The 19,444-nt window shown below is 51.2% G+C and overlaps 1 protein-coding gene across 3 annotated transcripts; it reads right to left on the bottom strand.

The window, feature by feature from the left end:
* Positions 1-9,599: 9,599 nt before the first annotated feature.
* Positions 9,600-14,340, bottom strand: KAZALD1 (Kazal type serine peptidase inhibitor domain 1). Of its 3 annotated transcripts, none has more exons than XM_054728835.1 (6): positions 13,004-13,156; positions 12,042-12,591; positions 10,815-10,975; positions 10,585-10,732; positions 10,298-10,392; positions 9,600-9,822 (listed from the first exon to the last, which is right to left on the bottom strand). In XM_054728835.1, the coding sequence occupies exons 2-5, from the start codon at positions 12,538-12,540 to the stop codon at positions 10,298-10,300; spliced, it is 903 nt and encodes a 300-aa protein (XP_054584810.1). In that variant the 5' UTR covers positions 12,541-12,591; positions 13,004-13,156; the 3' UTR covers positions 9,600-9,822. The 3 variants fall into 3 exon arrangements, with proteins under 3 accessions (XP_054584810.1, XP_054584809.1, XP_008142419.2); XM_054728834.1 differs by lacking the exon at positions 9,600-9,822 and adding an exon at positions 14,287-14,340 and having other exon boundaries at positions 10,012-10,392; positions 13,004-13,127; XM_008144197.3 differs by lacking the exon at positions 9,600-9,822 and having other exon boundaries at positions 10,012-10,392.
* Positions 14,341-19,444: the final 5,104 nt, after the last annotated feature.

The following is a 19,444-nucleotide window of genomic DNA, read 5'->3' as shown; positions in this document are numbered from 1 at the left end:
CAACCCTAGGTGGCCCAGCCCAGGAAGTCCCAACTTCTTTCGGCTTCTCTCTCCCCTGATGCTCAGCCCTGATATGCCCAGCACTTCTCCAGGTGAAGAAAACCATAGCCAGAAATTAGTTTCCTTTTCTGGAGCAGGGCTGTGTGTTGGGGTTTGGGGGGTGGAATCAAGAGGACAGACAGCAGCCGTGACTCACAGGGGCTCCTCCCCTGGGGAGATAGAACCTGACAGATGAGGGTGTGGGAGCTTTGCGGTGATTTCCTGACAAGGCTGTCAGCGCGCTTCACTCCTCACTCTCAGCAGAGTCCCCTGCAGCTGAGCTGAGGCCTCTCCCCCCCCCCCCCCCTCTCACTCTCTCTCTCTCTCTCTCTCTCTCTCTCTCTCTCTCTCTCTCTCTCTCTCTCTCTCTCTCTCTCTCTCTCTTCCCCTCCCACCACCTCTCTAGGGCTGTCTTCTCCTCCCCAATGCCCCTCTTCCCATTTGCCAAGCCCTTTCTGGTGCTGACTTTCTGCCTTGATGCTCCACTCTCCGACTCTGCTGGGTATTTTTCCTTTTCTTTTTGGAGAAATGCATAGAGTCAGCTTTTCTGCTGGGGTGCCCTGGCCCCAGGCTCCTTCCCAACCACAGCAAATTTTACAGATGATTGGGAGCCCAGGGATGCACAGCACATGGAGCAAGGAGGCTGTGTGTGAGTGTGTGTGTGTGTGTGTGTGTGTGTGTGTGTGTGTGTGTGTGAGAGAGAGAGAGAGAGAGAGAGAGAGAGAGAGAGAGAGAGAGGCTCTTGTGGACTGTGTATATGTTGCTAGGGAGATGGGAGGGGTTCAGAGAATGTGTAAGGGGAGGTGGGGGCACAGCTGGTTATGGTTCCTCAGGTCTTAAAAGATTATAGGACAAGGGGGGTGGAGGTGGTCAATAGGGCAAAGGGGGGAATATGTAATATTTTCAACAATAAAGATGCATTTTTAAAAGATTCCAGGACATCAGTATCAGCAGTGTCTATAGTTTGTCTCCTCGGTTCCTCACCCCACCTTTTTATAAATGAGGAAGCTGCGGTCCAGAGAGGTTGAATGACTTACCTTCTAGCACACAGCCAGCTGGTGGCAGAAGCAGGGTGAGAACCAGGGATCCTGACTGTGGACAGTGCTGTGTCCACAACTCTGTCAGAGACCTTAGAGAAAAGGTCCTATTTCTGAGACTGTAGATGACAGTTTTGACTAACAGCTTCTCAAAGAGATAGAAAAAGCTAGAATCGCCTGGCCTTCAGGATGCCCTGGGGACGGGCAGGGCCCAGTCTCTGCGCCCCCAGCAGCCCCAGCAATGGCAGCAACACCTCTCCTTACCATCTTGGCTGCTTCCCTCCTCCTTCCTGGGCGGGTCTAACTCAAGACAAATTTATCTAAGCTCTGATTCCAGCCTAACCACAAGGAATTCCTTTACTTTTTATTTTTTAATGTTTTTATTTATTTCAGAGAGAAAAGGAGAGGGAGAGGGAGATAGAAACATCAATGATGAATGAGAATCACTGATTGGCTGCCTCCTGCACACCCCCCACTGGGGATCAAGCATATGCCCCTAACTGGAATCAAACCCAGGACCTTTCAGCCCACAGGCCAATGCTCTATCCGCTGAGCCAAACTGGCTAGGGCCCTTTACTTTTTAGACATGTCCTCCATCTCCCACCCCAATTCTGGAGTCCTTTTGACCCCACAATCCCTTGGCACCGGAGTCACTTGCCTTCTCCAGGAATAACATAAGACACCACTCCCTCTTTATTGATCAGAAGAAAAATCAATCCTTAACACAAGCTCTAGTCATTTGCCATAAATGTGAAACACCAGCACGGTGTCCCCCACACCCTCTACACCAGCCAACACACTCTTCTAGTCCAACGTGTCCCTTTGCAAAGCTCACCACACGACCATTGCCCCAAATCCACCCCTCCCCCCCTCCCCCCAGCCTGCAATAGGGGCCTGAACTCTGGGATGTGAGGGGAAAAGATGAGCTTGTGACTGCACTAGGCTTTCTCTAACACCTCTCGCCTCTCCCTGCCCTTCCCCAGGAAGAGAGTGGAAAGAAGGTGCAGAAAAGAGGTTGGCATGGCAATAAAAACGTCAGGGCCTTTCCTCTATGCGTCCTTCTCACTGGAGCCTCCCAGGCTTTCTCCGTTGCCCCTCTCCCCCTCTCCACTCCTCCTTCTCCCGCCCTCTGTCTTCTCTCCTGCAGACCCTGCTGCAATTGCAGCCAAGGCAGCGGCATTTGGGGGATGAAGCGGGAGAGGTTAATTATTGCTCCCCCGCCCCTCATCCCCCCCCCCCCACAAGATGTATCTGACTGTCAGAAGGGGTGACAGATGAAGACAAAGTACAGGTATGGCTCCTGTAAACCCGGCCCTCAATGTACCAGCCAGGGGTGGGAGTAGAGAGGGGCGGGCTACCCAAGTTTTAACCCCTCCAAAGCCAGTCCGCACAGCAGGGGAGGGGCGGGAGCTGGGGAAGCCCGAGTTACAAGCCCTGCACTGGCGAGGGCCAGGCTCAGCCCTGGAGACCTGTTGGCCTCCTCCCGTCCAGCTCCAGCTATCTGGGTTGGGGGGAAGAGGGAGGCGGGAGCCACTCTGTCCCAGAGGCTGCAGAATCAAGGTCACAAGCAATCATTCCAAGAACATTATAGGTACAAAGAAAGGGGCTCCTGGAATAGCCTAGGGGGTAGGTAAGTTTGGGGGCCAGAAACCCCAGTGAGAAGGAGAGTTCCACCACTCTTCTGCCTTCTCCATGGCCGTTTCCACCTCCCCCAAGTCTGTCTGCAGGCATCCTTGTCAGGGTGCACTTGTGTGTTTGAGAATGAGAACTGTGTGCCTGAACCTGTGTGTGTTTGTGATGATGTAACTCAATAGGCTCCGGAGGAGCTGAATATGGTGTGTGTGTGTGTGTGTGTGTGTGTGTGCGCGCACGCATGCTTGGAAGGGGTGTCTGCGGGTACCTATGAGAGTGCCTGCACTGTGAGCACAATGTGCCGTGTTTGTGCTGAGACAGCGTTTGCCTGGAGGTGTGGCTGTGGTGAAGGATTGTGTCTTCAGGAGAACGTGGGTGTGCGCTTGCAGGTAGTGAAGTGCCTACATCTGGGAGGGTGTGGACACTGCATGTCTTTCTGTGGGTACACAGTGTACGCCAGTGTGAGGGGATTGTGGACACTGATGCTGGTGTGAGTGTGAGTGTGTGTGCACGTGCACACACGAGTGTGCCAGCCGAGGCTGCCAGCCTCTTCCTCTCACTGGCCTCCCTCCCTCCCTCCTCCTGACTCTCCTCTCTCCATAAGCAAACAAGGTGAAATAATTACTTTTCCATTTAAATGCCCCATGTTCAAGCCAGAATGAAAACAAAGTGATTTAATAAAATTGTCTTTAAAAGGGAAAAGAGGAAAATAAACGTCTGCTCTGCTCCTCTCCCAGGCGCTCAGGGAGGCCCCAAGCCCTTCAAAGTTAATTAAAACGGGAACTAAAACCGAAGAATCGCTTACCAGCCTTTTCCCCATTTCTGCCTTAAAGGTAAGGCAGTCCCCAGAAGCTCTGCCTCCAGCCTGGACCTGGAGGCCCATCCTCAGGCTCGACCTCTCCCTGGGACCAACCTTTATCCCTGACAGCACCCTGGCCTTCGTGCAGCCGCGTCTGGGGGATGGCGCTCTGCCCCTTTCCTCCTCCCAAAGAGTCATTAAAGGCCCTGTCTGGCCATTTGAAGTCCTTGATGGACACCGGTCCCCATCAGAAACTTCCGGCCCTTACCTCCTCCCAGGGCATAGCCCGCCCTCAGCCCCTGTTGCCCCTCCTCCCAGGTCCCTCGAGTCACCAGCTACTCTGAGCTTTATCTGTCTTCACTGACCCCCTGGCCCGGTCCTCAGCTCCAGCTCAGCACAGTTCCGGCTGCTTCCGCCTGGTCTGTATCTGTTCCCCATCAGAGGCCCCATCGGAGCTCCAGCCCTTCAGCAGCCCAGATAAAGGAGATGGATGGAGGTGAGTTTAGGGGGCGTCCCTCCCAGCAAGCCCAGCGATAGAGCCCTGGATTCTGACAGGGGCTCCCTGAGGAGGGCTGAAATGAGGGTGAAGACTGCTATGCTCTCTGGAAACCCAGTCCCTTCCCATCCCCACCTTGCCTTAGACCTTACCCTCCTCCTAAGCCCAATTCCTAAGGCCTCCTCCAGGCAGCCCCCAAGATTATGATTTCCCATCCTTCAACACACACACTTCAGCAGCAAACTCTGCATTAGGCACCCCACTTCCATCTCCATGCAGCTCTTCCACACAGAAATAGTAATAGTAAACTGACCATTTGTTGAACACATATTGTGTTCCAGAGTCATTATTTATAAGATCTCTAACCTCATCACAACCCCTAAAAGCGTAAGTTTTATCACCATTTGCAGAGGAGGACACAGAAGAAGAGAAGCTGAGAAACTTGCTCAAGGTATGCACTTAAAAAGCAGAACGGAGCCCTGGCCAGTGTGGCTCGGTTGGTTGGGCATCATCCTGTGCACAGAAAGGTTGCCAGTTCAATTCCTGGACAAGGCACATGCCCGGGTTTTGAGCTCAATCCCCAGTAGAGGGCATGCAGGTGGCAGCTGATCAATGTATCACTTTCACGTGTTTCTCTCTCTCCCTCTCCCTTCCTCTCTTTCAAAATGAATTAAAAATCTTAAAAAAAAAAAAAGCAGAACTGAGATTCAAACACATACTGCAAAATCTCATGTCCCTTCCCTTGCCTTGACCTGAATTCAGTTCTGCTCCCAAAGACCCGTCCCTTCAGAGACCACTGTCCCCAGAGACCCCCAGTGCTGCCCCTAGAATGACGCCTTCTGATACCCATTCACACGGGGCGGGGGGGGGGGCGGGGGGGCGGGAGCAGGGGGAGCAGGAATGGCAGAGTTAGAGCCTGGGTCCTTATGAGGTCCAGTTGAGTCCAGGAAACCTGTAGGGCTTTCTCCAGCCCTGCTCCAGTGATCTTCGGTGGGTGGCAAGTGGAAGACAGAAATAATTGCCCCTATAGTCCTCAACTTTCATCCTGGGAGACCCCATCACTTCTCATAGAGACCCTGTCTTTTCTCCCAAGGGACTCCAGACCTCACTTCAGTACCCACAAGTCCATCCTGCCTTCCAAGGTGCTGCTCACCCAGAGGACAGGGTAAGACTTGGTTGTGGGGTAACATTTGTCACCAATACTGACTTTTGTAACTGTTTATCCTGTTCAGAGAGCCTTTCGTTGTCCAGATGGCAGAGAAAATGTCAAAAATAAATCTAGGCCAGGAGTCAACCTGTGTCTTCAGCCTCTCAGGCCAGGGATCTAAGATCTCAACCCTGGGGGGCAGGGCGGGGACTGAAGGGAGGGGAGGCAATAAAGGGACAAAACACATGGTTTTAGGATGACGTGGTTCAGAATGGAAAGATGAGAAGGAAGGGGACAGACCAAGAGTGAGGATGGCACCTGGAGACTTCTGGCCTTGACTGTGTCTGAAAGACATCTAGCAAATATGCGAAGGAAGGAAGGAAGGAAGGAAGGAAGGAAGGAAGGAAGGAAGGAAGGAAGGAAGGAAGGAAGGAAGGGAGGAAAGGAGGAAGGGAGGGAGGGAGGGAGGAAGGGAGGATTCAGAAGCACCTTTCCCAATTCAGTCCCAGGAATGTGTGTGTTTGGTGGGGAGGAGGGAGTGTGTTCTGGGACCTTTTCTAGGTCCAGGCCCCACCCTTGTTTGAAACCCCTGAACTGAGCCTAAACTAAAAGCTGGAATAGCAGCACGGATGGCAACCACCCAGGTGACTGGGACAGGGCTTCATGGGACAGTGGTGTTGGCAATCTTGCCTCACCTTTTCCCTCTTCCCCCATGAGTCATCTAAGCTAGGACAAGCCGTGGAGCCTGAGTTCTTCTCCTCTATCCCCGGTATAACTGGGACCCAGCTTGACTAGAGAGAGGATTAGAGAAGTTTAGGGGCCCTGGTATGGAGAAGGAAGGGGTGGGAGGAAGGGAGGGATAACTCCACCTGAGCTGGTCTCCAAATTCCACCCCAAAACTGCCACAGAGCCTCTCTCTCTGTCCCTCCAACTCCATCCCTGATCCTGATCTCATTATTCCCCACAGGCTCCATCTCTATCCACCAGCCCATCCCTCCCCCAAGAGTTCTCAAGCCACCCTCATTATCTGCAACTGAATCCCAGAGCTCTCATCACTACCTCCCAGACCTGACCCCTCCCAGTCTCTAAAGGCCCTCATCACTGCTCTCTGAGAACCTATTCCTACCCCAGCCTCCCAGACCCCTCTCTCACCCATCCCCAGCCCATCATTCTTCCTCCTAAGGAGCTTTGCATTGAGCAGAGGGGTGAGACTTGATTTCCATTCACATTTCCTTACTCTAAGTGGACTTACATAGCTGTTCCCAATTTTAGAAAGAATCTAGTCATCAGGGGGCTGAGAGAATAACTAAAATATAACCTAGAAGGTAATCAGCCTGTGTCCCCAGCCCATTTCCCTCTGTCCTGTCTGCACACTTAGAATAGTCCTAAGTGACAGAACTTGTGCTTTTGAGCAAAACAACAGGAAACCTCCAACCCCATCAGAATGTGTAAGCCTGTCTACTCCTAACACACACACCCAGAAACAGAGTTACACATACATGCACACATAATCCTGTAAACATTTATGTACATAATTTACTTACATGCACATCTTAGAGTAGAATGTAAGCTCCATGAGAGCAGGGACAATGTGTTTTTCTGTGATGTATCTCCAGCCCTATACAACAGTGCTGGCACATAAGAAATATTTGCTGAAAGAATGGCACATAATGGAACATGTACTTGCAAATAAATGTATACACACAGCCATATACTAGTACACATATAACAATACATCCACACACACATATAATGCTTATGTACACACAGACATATGTGCACCTATATGGTTATTCACACACATAAGCATGCCTTTAGATTATTCACATATATATGTACATTCATATACATACATTCATGTATATATCACCTCATATATAGTGCATATAGACACACATATACATCACTACTATGAACATGACATACTGGTATATTACATATAGATATCACACAGATACCACATATATACTACACATACATGTACACCTTCACATACATAAATGAATACAAATCAAAACACCTTTTTACCCCAAATTTTCCAGCCTATTTAACTGTCTTAAGACATCTAGCCCAGATCTGGCTGCCATAACCCCAAATATCCACCAGATAGCACTCTTTTGCCACTTCCTGTACTTCCAAGTGTTGCCAGGGGTGTCGCCAGAGATGTCGACTCTTTCATCTGAGGCACAAAACTTTTGGAGCCAGTGTACCCCACAAGCTTTCCCCTCCCTGCCCTCCCCACCAGCGTGCTGGGCGTGTCCTTGGTCCCCAAAGTCTGCAATCTTGGCCCTGTCCGATATCCAGTTCATACTTTTGGGCCTCTAGGCTTCTGTAGAAGGAGCGGGCCTCCCCCTTGGGGCTCCAAATTCTTCTCCACCTGAGCTCAAATCCACCCCCCTTCACCAGCGAGCCAGAGAGCGGGCTTCACCAGGACTCCGCAGGTTCAGACTAGGCTCAATGGCCCTTCCTCCCCGGGCCACTGAGCCTTTTAATGAGCAGCCAGACTCAGTGACCCCATCCCCACAATGCCTGAGGAGGGAATCGGGGTCATTTGCACACACGTGACACCTATACACCTGTACACATAGCTCTCTCCACACCCTGAACGCCCAGTCTGGCTCAGCCAAAAGCTGGGAAGAGAATGGCCAGGCCCTGGGACCTGGGACCCTCGGCTGGGAAGGAGCTGATCCTGATGAGCACTTTCTGCCCCATCCGGTCTTGACTCCCTATCTCTGGTTCGGAGGCCGAAGGGAGCGCATTCGCTCATCTTAAGCAAAACTACTTCAAATCCCGGAGGTGGGGGGAGAGGGGTGGGGCGCAGGCCCTCCCGCCTCCGGGCCTGGACCACTCGGCGTCAGCTTCCCTGGAACCGCACTTGTCGGTGTGAGCCACCTAGCGCGAAAGAAGGATGCGGGGAAGGCTCGGAAACCCGCGGGGAGAAGCCGGGAGTTCTGGCAGCAGCTCAGCTCCCCCCTCCTCCTCTCCTCTCTTCCCTCGGGAGCGGCGGGAAATTATTTATTAAAACGCCGCCCGCGCTCTCATTTATTTGCGGCGAATAATCCTCGGCATCGCAGCGCGTTTATTAAACCTTTCCCGTCCCCGCATTACTTTAATAATAAATCGCGTGTCACTTTCCAGAGACGTTATTAAAGCCCGGCCCGCTGAGCAGAGGAGGGGGAGGGGGGATGAAGAGGCGCAGCAGGGGTCCCTCCTATCGGGCTGTGGGGCCTCAACCAGCACGGCCGCGGAGGGAGAAACGGGGGCTGTAAGGGGGCTGAACCCAAACTTGCTGCAAGAGCCATCGAGGGGTACGTGTTCCTGGGGGTTCCTGTGACCCTCTAGGGTGGTGGAGGCGGGGAGCCTCTGCTCTGCAGGTGGGCGCGATAGGATCGATGGGCCCTCCAGGGGGCGCCTTCGAGCCCTGCTAGGCCGGAGTCCCCCTCTCCAAGCACAAGCCTCTTGCAGCGCGGAGCAGACCTCCTCCTGGTCTGGACACGGAACAGCATGACCCCCTCTACCCCCACCACACGGCTCGCATCCCTCCTCCTGCTTCGGCGGTCGCCTCGGAATTCGCCCCAAGTGTGTTGTTGAGCGCAGCTCTGGAGCCGCGGGGCTCCCCGCCAGGCCACGAGAGCTGTCCTGTGGTTTCACTTCGGGAGCAGCCTTGCTGTTCGGTGAGAGGGGCGGCCCAGCCCTGGGGTTGGGGTTCCGGACCACGCCCCTCTCCAGAGGCCGGGCTCCTGCGTTGGGCCCCAGAGGACAAGCTCAGACACCGAACTAACTGCGATCATTCCCGTGGTGGCGCCAAGCTCCGGGCGTAGCCCAGGCGCGCAGGAGGCCGTCGCCATCCTATGTGGCTCCGGAACTTAAGCTTTCATCTTCAATTAGTCCATAAACACTGCGCCTCACCAGTGTCCCTCGCCTAGGTAAGGAGAGTGTAAAGAGAGATTTGGGGAGTGAGACAGTCTGGTTCCAAGAGGGACCCTGGGCCAGAAAGGTCAAATTTGGGGCAGATGAGGAAGTCAGCTTACCATGACTCTGTGTTCAGTAAGGAAAGGGTGGATTCCTAGGGGAATCCTAGGGTGTGGCCCATGCACTTAGCCAAACTTCTCCTCCACCCAGTTTTTGCTTTCCTACTGGGTACTACTCACATAGACCTGACTCCCCATTCTGTCTGGGGAGACCAGAGTGAGATAAACAGAGGGGCAGGCAGTCTCTCTCTAGACCAGCCCCAAAGGAGTTCAGACTGGGGGAATGCCCTCCTCCACCCAGATGGCTCCAGCCTTCCCCCTCCTAGAGGCCAGGGTAGGCCCCAGCTCAAGCCTCCTCTCTGTACATCTGGCAGGCATGTGCTTAGAGAGCAGGACCTACAGCTTCTGGAAGCCAGAGTCTTACTACCATGAAATTCAGTCTTTATGTGCACACTGCATAAACCATCTGTGTGTCTCAGCTTGTTCATAAATCTTTATTGTATGCTTACTGTGCCTAGTCCTGTGCTAGGCATTGTCCAACATAACGTGGTGTAAGATACGGAGTTTTCAGAATGACAGGAGAAATTAGACATGACCAAATGCCCATCTTACTGCACTAAACTAAACCATGCTCCATTGTGCTCTCCTGGACAGCAGATGGTGAACAGCAAAAAGGACCGCAGTTAGTACGTGCAGTGGGACTTAGGAGAGAGGGAAATTTCTAGCTTAGTTTTGAGAAAGAGCAAACAGAGGCAAGGCAAAGATTAGGGACTAGGAAAACAACAGAAGGATGTGCAGAAGGGCAGTTAGGGAGACTGGCTGAGCAGGGCTGAAGGAAAGGCTGCTGGGAAGCAAGGGAGGAACCTGTTGGCTACACCACTTGGTGCCTGCTCCTCTCTACCCCACCCCACGCCACCCTCCACCAGCCTAGGGACCAGCAGGCCCATGTATCTCCTGCATGGGCTCCTCTGCATCCCATCACCCCTATTCCCTAGTCTCTGCCTCCCTCCTTACCCTTCTCCAGTTTTTGTCTCCTCTCCACCACTCTCATGTCTTCCCCAGGAAAGGCATTAAAGCAATATGTGATGGGTCCCTGCTCCCCCTTTCCAGATCTTTTCAAGAGCAGGGACGAACACTATCCCCACTCACCCACCCCCAAGGGCCAGGGCTTCGGACCTAGTAGTAATCCTCGCCCTCTTCACTCTCAGCCTCTTCCTCAGGAACCAGGTGCTGGGCTGGCAGCTGGGGGAAGCCTGTGGAGTTCAGCTGGTCTACAAACACATGTGGACAAAGGAGAGAGAACAGGAAAGAGAGGCTGTCAGTGTCCACGTATCCCAGTCTGTGAGAAAGCCATGCTTGCATGCGTACCCACATGCACATATACACACATGGATACGCACTCAGGGGCCCGAATCCACCGCCATCCCCTCCTGCCTCCAGAACGCAGGGCTCCTCCCCCTTACCAGGTGTGAGTACCGTCAGGCTAGCTGGGGCCTCCGCCTGGCCCAGGGCATTGCGGGCCAGGCAGCGGTAGGTGCCCTCATCGCTGGGGCGGACAGCCTGAATCTGCAGCCAGCTTGTCACCTCAAACCTCTGGGGTCCGCCCCTAAACTGTAACCAGAGGAGGAGTCAGCAGGGTCCTTCTGGGTGGGCACCGGGCTGCCCCTGGGGAAGCTCTGCTCCCTAGCCCTACCTGCACGGAGATGTGGGGGTCATCTCCTGGCAGCTGAATGTCCAAGCCGTCCTTCCTCCACTCGATGGCGGCCATGGGGTAGGCAAACACCTCACAGCCAAAGATCACATCCTTCCCTGTCACATTCCAGATGTCGTAGGGGTGCAACACGATCTGGGGCTCTGGGGATGGAGGTGGGAGGCCTGAGAACAGGATGGCACAGCCCGCCCAGCAAGGATCCCATATATACAAACCACTGTGACCGTGTTTGTGGGGGGACACAATGTATGCAGAGGTAAACACACCTCCATGACCACAACATGACACCTACACTAATGTGGCTGCAGGTACACAAAGAGTGCAAACACAGAGATGGAGACGTACCTGCAAACAAGATGCACAGACAAGCACGTGCACGCGCACGCGCACACACACATGCAAACCTCAGCTTGGCAGCCACACTCTGTCCCTGATTGCTCCCCTGTCCTCATTCCACCCTCTAGGCCCCCATCCCAGTATCTGTAACCAACACTTCCCTCTTCCACCCTCCCCTTTTTCTAGCCAGGTCTGGTTGCCAAAGGCCCAAAAAGCAGCCCTTCCCCCTCCTCACTCTGGGGGAGTGGGAGAGGCGTCCCAAACCGTGCAGGCAGAGAACCTGACACCATCCCAGGCAGCAGGCAGAAAGCCTGGGGTTGGAGAAAGTGGGACCCCCGCAGGGTGTTTGTTTTCCTGGCAGCCTCAGCCCAGTCAGACCCATCAAAGGGGCTCCGGAAGTGAATGTTACTAAAGCCGCCAAGTAAAACTTGAGACTTGAATGGCCCTGAGCTCCCTGGAATGGGGGGAGGGGTTAGAAGTGCCCCCTCCTCCACTAATCCCTCAGCACAGAGGGGGGTTGGGGATGGGGAGGTGGGGAGCCTGGGGTAACAGCTTGCTATACTAGCGCAAATGGAACCTGATTTCATCACAGGAACCCAAGTCTCCCTGCCCGGCTCCAGCGGTCTAGGGGAAAGTCTGGGAGCCTCCCACTTTCTCAGCTTTGAGGCCAACAACTGGCTATGTGTCTGCTCCCCCAGAGAGCTGGTCCCTGCAGGTGGGTCTGGAACCTTCAGGCGAGTCGGCCTCAGCGGACCCGCAGCGAGAATGGGCTCTATTACTGGACTCCAGGCCTCACTTTTTCACTCCGCGGGCCAAGAACAAATGCCGTCGGGGGTCAGGGAGAAGTGCCTCACGTGAGGAGGAGACCCGTACCCGATTCGCAGGGCCCTGGATGCACCACAGTGAGGTTGGCGTCCGGCCGAGCGAGGGCCGCCTCCTGCAGACGGCAGACCTGCGAGTAGGTGCGGCCATCGGAGCCGCAGAGCGGGTGCTGCGAGCGGCACACACACAGCGGCTCTGGCACCTCTCCGCGGCTCAGGTCACCGCCTGTGTCCAACCGGCACTCGAGCTGCTCGCCGCAGCGCCCGTAGAAGTGGGCGCTGGGGTCCAGGTCGCAGAGCTGGCCCTCGAGGTTGGCGCATTCCCAGCAGCAGCCGCAAGCGTCGAGCACGCGGCCGGCCAGACAGCCCCGCGGCGCGGCGCACTCCTCCGACCTGCAGGGAGCGCAGCCCTCGCCCTCCGCCAGCAGCCGCAGCCAGCCGCGGCGCAGGTAATCCGGGCCCGGCGACGGCCTCGCACCAGTCGGGAGCGGCGTGCGCACCACCAGCAGTAGCAGGGGCAGCGCCAAGGTAGCTGCGAGCGGCGGCGGCATGGTTAGCTGGAAGCCCTGCGAGCACTTGGGGCGTCAGCGGGTTCGTGCGCCCTGCCAGGGAGGGAAGCCAGGTCAGGAGGTCAGAAGCAACCTCGCTGTTCCTCGTACCAAAGTTTGACTCTAGCACTGTCCCCTCCACTGCTAGCCTGGGGTCCAGTAGACCCTCAATGCCGAGGCACAAGGGTCATCCAGTTATAGTGGGTAGTAACTGATTGGGCTGTTCTTGGGGGGATTAGGGAGAGGTAAGAGGATGGGGTGATAACGCTCAGGCGTGCATGTACACGCATGTACACACACACACACACACACCACACACCAGCACCACCAATACACACCATCCAACTCTGAAGCTTCCTGCCCTAGAACTGGATGGGAATGGATGGCCCCACATGAAGTGAGGAGTTATTAATAAGGGGGGGGGAGGAGGGAGGAAGGGGGATGTCCTGCGGTCCAGAGCGCTCACCTAGTGTCCGGGACTAAGTGCTTCGGAGCAGCCGTGACTCCAGTCCAGAGGAGCAGACAGTGGGAGTAAAGCGGTGGAGAACTGGCTGGGCGCGCCGGCCACCTCTGCTCCGGCTTACGGATCTCTGAGAGAGCCACGGACTTGGACTGGGAGAGCTGCTCCCCCGCCTCTCTCCCCGCCCCTAGACGCCGCACCCCACCTCCCCACCCCCAAGCTACCCCCTATTTCTGAAGCTGCCAATTTTATGCGGCTGCACGGGATCCTCCTGGACCACTTCCCTCAGCCTGGACCAAAGTCACAGTGAAAACAGAGGAGCCGTAACCAGACACCAAAGCTGGGAGACGGCCAGAGACCGGGGGTGGGGTGGGGTGGGGTGGGGGGCGGTGTAGGGGTGGCTGCGAAGCTCGCTGTTGGCTGGCCGGCTAGGCCCTGTCCCATCTGACTTTACAGTCCATGGGGTGGAGGTTCGGGTGCCATGTGGGGCGCTCCTGTGTAGAGCAGGGCCTCGCAACGTCGTGTCCCCGCAGCCCCAAACCGGCTTCCCGGGGGTGATTGAAGGCTTGTCCGTCCAGCTCCCTCACCAAGGCGCCGACCAGAGACTGGGCGCTTACATCAGCCTCCCCACATCTGGCCTTCTCCTCCCTCCCTACATCCGGCAGGTGTTTGAATCGCGGATGGGCATGGTGATTAGAGGTTCCAGCGACTAGACTAGCGGCCGCAGGAAGCGGTGGGCGGGGCGCCTCCCAGGTCGGGATTACAGGTTGTGGCTGCGAAGCCAGCAGGGCCGGAGGCTTACGGTTCTCTAGCCGCCACCGGCGCCACCGTGGCACTCTGGGCTCGGGACAGGGAGGAGAGCATTTCTGGAGGCCCGCCCGCCCGCCTAACCGGGGGTCTGCCAGGCCCCGCCCCCCCGGCCCCAGGCGCTTTACAGAAGCCTGGCTGAAGTTCTGTTCCCCGGGACGAAAACTGAGGTCTGCAGGGGGAGGGGACTGCATTTAGTCAGGCTCCGCCCCGAAGGACCTGGCCAGGGCGGAGCCACTGGAGCTGGGGCCTCCAGACCAACCCCGAAGTTCGGGGCAGGTCTGCGGCCTCGAGACCGCCCAGGGGATCGGCTCCGCACGCGCACTAGCGGCCCCGAGAGTCACGTTCCCGAGTGCGGCCGGAACTGTCCCTCCCGGCCTGGGCTCGTGCAAGCCCTTCCGCTTAGGGGCTCCCTAGCAGCGTGCAGGCCACTCCTGGCCGGAAGGGTCTGACACGGTGTGCGAGGGCCAGTACCCTGTTACCTGGTCTCAAACTCAGAAGAGGGACCAGGAGCGAACTTCACGTGTTGTCTCGAAACTGTCGCGAGAATTCAAACAGGAAGTCTAGAAATTCAAAACAGGAAAAGCCCGCGGGTTTTAAACCGGAACAAGAATGGGCGGAGCCAGCTTTGGTTGGTACTTGTGGGTAATTCCTTATTTTTGGCCTTAGGGCAACTGAAGTGTGGACTTGGGGCAGAAGTGAACTGTAGAACTGCAGGAACCCCTCTGGGGGGGGGGGTGGGGGGGGGTGAAGGGTGGGGGGGTGGGAGAGATTGAAATTGCGGAGGCGGCTAATGGAGCCATTCACCCAAGGAGACGCCTCTGGCTCTGACTTACACAAAATACTTTGAGACGGAGATCGTTGCCCGGGATACCGAGCAGAAGCAGTCCGGCCTCTTAATGAATGGTTACCCGCTTCTAACGCTTGGCGCCAGTATTTAAACCACAAACTTTACAGACCTTGAACCTCTTCCCTTACCGCACTTTATTGTAGCCGGTTGTTTACTTTCAGTCTTCGCTATGCTCCAAGCGTCTGGTATTAGGAATCGTGCCTAACTCACCACTGTATCTTGAGAACCTGGCCCCGCACCTGACAGCCCAGAAAGTTCTTGGTAAATATTTGTGGATTAAATGTGAACGACTTCCGGAGTGTGAAAGTCAAGGTTAACCAGGATTTTCTGTGTCGCTGATGAGGACTGGATAGACAGGGACCGAGCGCCCTCTGGTGGGCTTGCGGTTAGTGACGAGAACATTATCTTGCATACAGTAGGCACCAAAGATGTTGATTGAGTAAATAGGAAATCTGTTTTTCTTAAGTAGAGATTTTGTTCCAGGAAAACACCACATGTTGTGGAAATACTTTTAGAAGGGAATTATTTGCTTAAGACACAATTCAAAAGTTTAGATACGTTCTCAGATCCTCATTATCTCTCACTATCCATTAAGGCTCCAAAACACATTCAGGAACATCTATTTACATCATAAAGTTACTAAACATTTTGCATATTCATATTTTGAGAATGTTGAATCAGTTTGACCGGGTCATGCAAAATTGTAGGGCCACAAAGAAAGGATTCTGTAATCTAGACGATGTAAGTACTGCAAGGAGGGAAGCCAGATGGCAGTATCCTTTGAGTGTCTGCATGAGGGAGACTAGATTCAGACTTAAAACTAGAGGGTGAAGTTAAAGTTTGTTGAAGAACAGATGGTCTTGCCTCTCTTCCCTCCGCACCCTTTCCTGTAGATGCTTGTACTGAAAAAGGAGTGAGGTATAGAGTGTAGTTTGCTTTCCACTGTGAATCATAACCTGGAGTTCACAGGTTTTCATACCTGCACTTTCTTTCAGCTACTGAAATATGACAGATTGAAATGGGTCCTGTAAAAATGAACAATATAAGATGAAACAAGGCATAAAGAATCAGTGTGTAGATTGACCCATTAGAAATGGATACAGAGGAATTGTGCTTCCTCTGAACATAAGAATCAGTTAAGTAAAAAAACAAAAAGGCTCAACTAGATAATTAAGACAGAATACCTTATAGCTACCTACTATGACAAATAGTTGAACTCAGTCAAAGTGAAAAATACTAGTATGTGTAGGAAAATAAGGTTAAGTGAAAAGGAGAAGTATATGGATATTGATCACAACCATGTAAATATTTATCATATATATCATCAATAAGCACCCTAAGAGAATTTGGAATGAGGCATATGGTTGAGTATAATATTCACTGTTATTTTGTAAAATTATTTTTCATAATAAAGTAGATGATGTTTTATAGGTAAATTAGGATGTTGAGATAAATGTAGAAAGTTGGAACAGCCAGGTAGGAAGATAAGCATTATAATTCAGTTATATGTTACTAAATGAAAGCTGGAATACCCAGGAGACTAACTCTCTGGAATACCTAGGCATTAAGTTGAACAAGCTTTAAAACATGCATAAAGAAATCAGGTAAAAATTTCCTCAGTTTACTTTTCTTATATCCCAGGAGGCAGCTTCCCCCTTTACCCCCAGTTTCCCATTCACCTTTGAGATGGAGACTTGTAGATCCATCTGACCTAATTACTTGGCCACATTTTGTATTGATAAACTTAAAAAGGATGTTTATATCATTTAGACTCTTTCTACATTTCGTTTTGAACTATAACAGACAAGCAGAAAATTGCACAAAATTGCTTTATAGCTCAATTAATCATTATAAATGAACACTCATGTGATCATCACCCAGGTCAAGAAACAGAACATTGCTAACACCTCCAAAAGTTCCCATCATGCCTCCTCCCAATTATTAATCCTTTCTCTTTATTAATTAATTCACTTCTAATTCTATAATTTTACCTTCTTTTAACTTTTATATAAATTGAGATACACCTAGGAGTAGAATTACTGCTTCATGTAATATGTGTACATTCAACATTAGTTATTAGTATATCATAGATACAGAGAACATACAAACAAACGTAGGGTATAGCCAAAATGCAGAGACAAACACACACACACACACACACACACACACACACACAGGTCCCAAATGAAATAGGAGAAATCTCCAGAAAAGAACTAAATGAAATGGAGTCAATCAAACTGTCAGATACAGAGTTCAAAACAATGGTTATAAGGATGCTCAAGAACTTACTAAGAACTTCAACAGCATGAAAAAAGACATAGAAACCAGTCAGAAATGAAGGATACATATAACTGAAACAATGAATAATTTACAGGGAATCAAGAGTAGAATAGAGGACGCTGAGAATCAAAGCAGTGATTTGGAATATAAGGAAGAAAAAACACCCAATCAGCACAGCAAAAAGAAAAAAATCCAAAAAATAAAGATACTGTAAGGAGCCTCTAGGACAACTTCAAGTATACCAACATTTGCATCATGGGGGTACCAGCAGGCAAAGAGAGCAAGAAATTGAAAACCTATTTGAAAAAAATAATGACAGAAAACTTTCCTAACCTGGTGAAGGACATAGACATACAAGTCCAAGAATCACAGAGAGTCCCAAACAAGATGAACTCAAAGAGGCCCACACAAGACACATCATAATTAAAATGCAAAAAGTTAAAGAATCTTAAAAGCAGCAAGAGAAAAGCAGTTATCTACAAGGAAGCCCCTATAAAACTGTTAGCTGATTTCTCAACAGAAACTTTGCAGGCCAGGTGGAAGTAGCAAGAAATATTCAAAGTGATGAAAAGTAAGGACCTACAACCAAGATCACTCTACCCAGCAAAGCTATTGTTTAGAATTGAAAAATGTATAAGGAGTTTTCTAGACAAGAAATAGATAAAGGAGTTCATCACCATCAAAGAAGAAATAATGAATAAAATGGCAATAAATACATATCTATCAACAATTGAATCTAAAAAACAAAATAAACAAGTAGAACAGAAATAGACTTATAGATACAGAGAACGTTTTGATGGTTGCTAGATGGAAGGGGGTTGAGGGGATGGATGCAAAAGGTGAAGGGATTAAGAACTACAAATTGGTTGTTACAGAATAGTCATGTGGATGTAAAGAACAGCATAGGACCCTAGCTGGTTTGGCTCAGTGGATAGAGTGCTGGCCTGCAGACTGGGTTCAATTCCAGTCAAGGGCACATGCAGGGGTTGCGGGCTCGATCCCCAGTGGGGGACATGCAAGAGGCAGCCAATTGATGATTCTCATCATTGATGTTCTATCCCTCTCCCTTCCTTTCTGAAATCGATAAATACATATATATAAATTATTTTTAAAGCTCAGAAATATTATCTTTTAAAAAAAGAACAGCATAGGAACTATATTCTAATAACTACATATGGTGTCAGATAGGTATGATATTTCTCAGGATGATCACTTAGTAAGTTATATAATGTCTAATCACTACAGTGTACACCTAAAACTAATATAATATTGTATGTCAACTGTAATTGTTTTTAAAAAATGGTTTTTAAATGAAAGGAGGGAGAATTATATACTATGTAGTACAAAGGGGGAATAAAAAAAGAAAATAGATCTTTAAATTAGGAGTTGAGATCTCCAGGGTCCTGGGACTTGACTGGCTGTTACAGTGCCCTCTACAACATTTTAAAAGAATTTGGATTTGCCCTGGCCAGTTTGGTTCATTAGATAGAACTTCGGACTGAAGGGTCCCAGGTTTGATTCCGGTCAAAGGCACGTCCCTTGGTTGCAGGCTCCTCCCCAGCCTGGGCCCTGCTCAGGGTTTGTGCAAGAGGCAACCAATCGATGTGCTTTTCACAAACCAATATTTCTGTCTTTCCCTCTCTCTTCCACTATCTCTAAAATTCAATGGAAAAATATCCTCGGATGAGGATTTAAAAAAAAAAAAAAAAGAATTTGGATGTATCAACAGAGAAAAGGTTGCCATGACCCAGGACTTGTGCTTTGGTAGCTGCCAAATACTAACACTGGGCACTGTGGGCAGAGCAAGCAGCATCTGCAGTGGATGGCAGCTGAAAAAGCCCATGGTCTAGGAAGGGCCTCTTAGGAGTTCTTATTTGAATAGAATCCAGGCTTCTAGTTAGTTTTGCCAGCAGCCGTGACATATCAGCACCTCAGTTTTCTGAGTAACAAAGGGTGAATTCTGCCTTCAGACATCTTGTATTTGGCAGTGTTTTAAATTTTTTACTTAATTGCCAACATTTAAATTGTGTGAAATTTTATAGAAAAATCCAGAATTTGGGGCCAGAGTTATCAAGCCAGGATGTTCAGAGCGGCTTTGAGAGAACCCCCAGCTGCTCCTGATGCTGAGATAGGGAGGTGAGAGGTAGGAAAAGTCAGAGCTAATATCTAAGCTGCCAAATTTTCTTAAGAAAATAAAAATAAAAATCAGGAATCTGACTGCCTAGCAACAATCAAAGATGTACTGGTTGCTGTTTTAGGTGGGGCTGGCACTATCCAGCTTACCACAGTCCTGGCCTGGCCTAGTTCCCTCATTTAGGATTCCTGCCTGCTCCTGTAGTCTTTGAGTTTATGATCCTTGAATTAGATGATTCCTTCAGCTCTAACATGCAATAATAACAATAATAGCTACTACTTATCAAATGGCTCTAGTGTGCCAAGCACTGTGGCAAGCAATTTACATACATTATCCTATTTTAGACTTACAAAGGTAACATTATGAACCTTATTTT

Source organism: Eptesicus fuscus, chromosome 17 (assembly GCF_027574615.1).
Source record: "Eptesicus fuscus isolate TK198812 chromosome 17, DD_ASM_mEF_20220401, whole genome shotgun sequence".
Classification (NCBI taxonomy): Eukaryota; Metazoa; Chordata; class Mammalia; order Chiroptera; family Vespertilionidae; genus Eptesicus; species Eptesicus fuscus.
Note: the sequence above shows the minus strand (reverse complement) of the source record. Positions and strands in the feature narration are given on the sequence as shown.

Bases quoted from the DNA above. Each gene is read 5' to 3' on its own strand.
- KAZALD1 (XM_054728834.1), bottom strand. From the start codon at position 12,540: ATGCCGCCGCCGCTCGCAGCTACCTTGGCGCTGCCCCTGCTACTGCTG. The intron at 10,733-10,814 runs GTAGGGCTAGGG...CTCTGGTTACAG, and splicing joins ACCCCCACATCTCCGTGCAG to TTTAGGGGCGGACCCCAGAG. The intron at 10,393-10,584 runs GTAAGGGGGAGG...ATGTGTTTGTAG, and splicing joins CCTGACGGTACTCACACCTG to ACCAGCTGAACTCCACAGGC.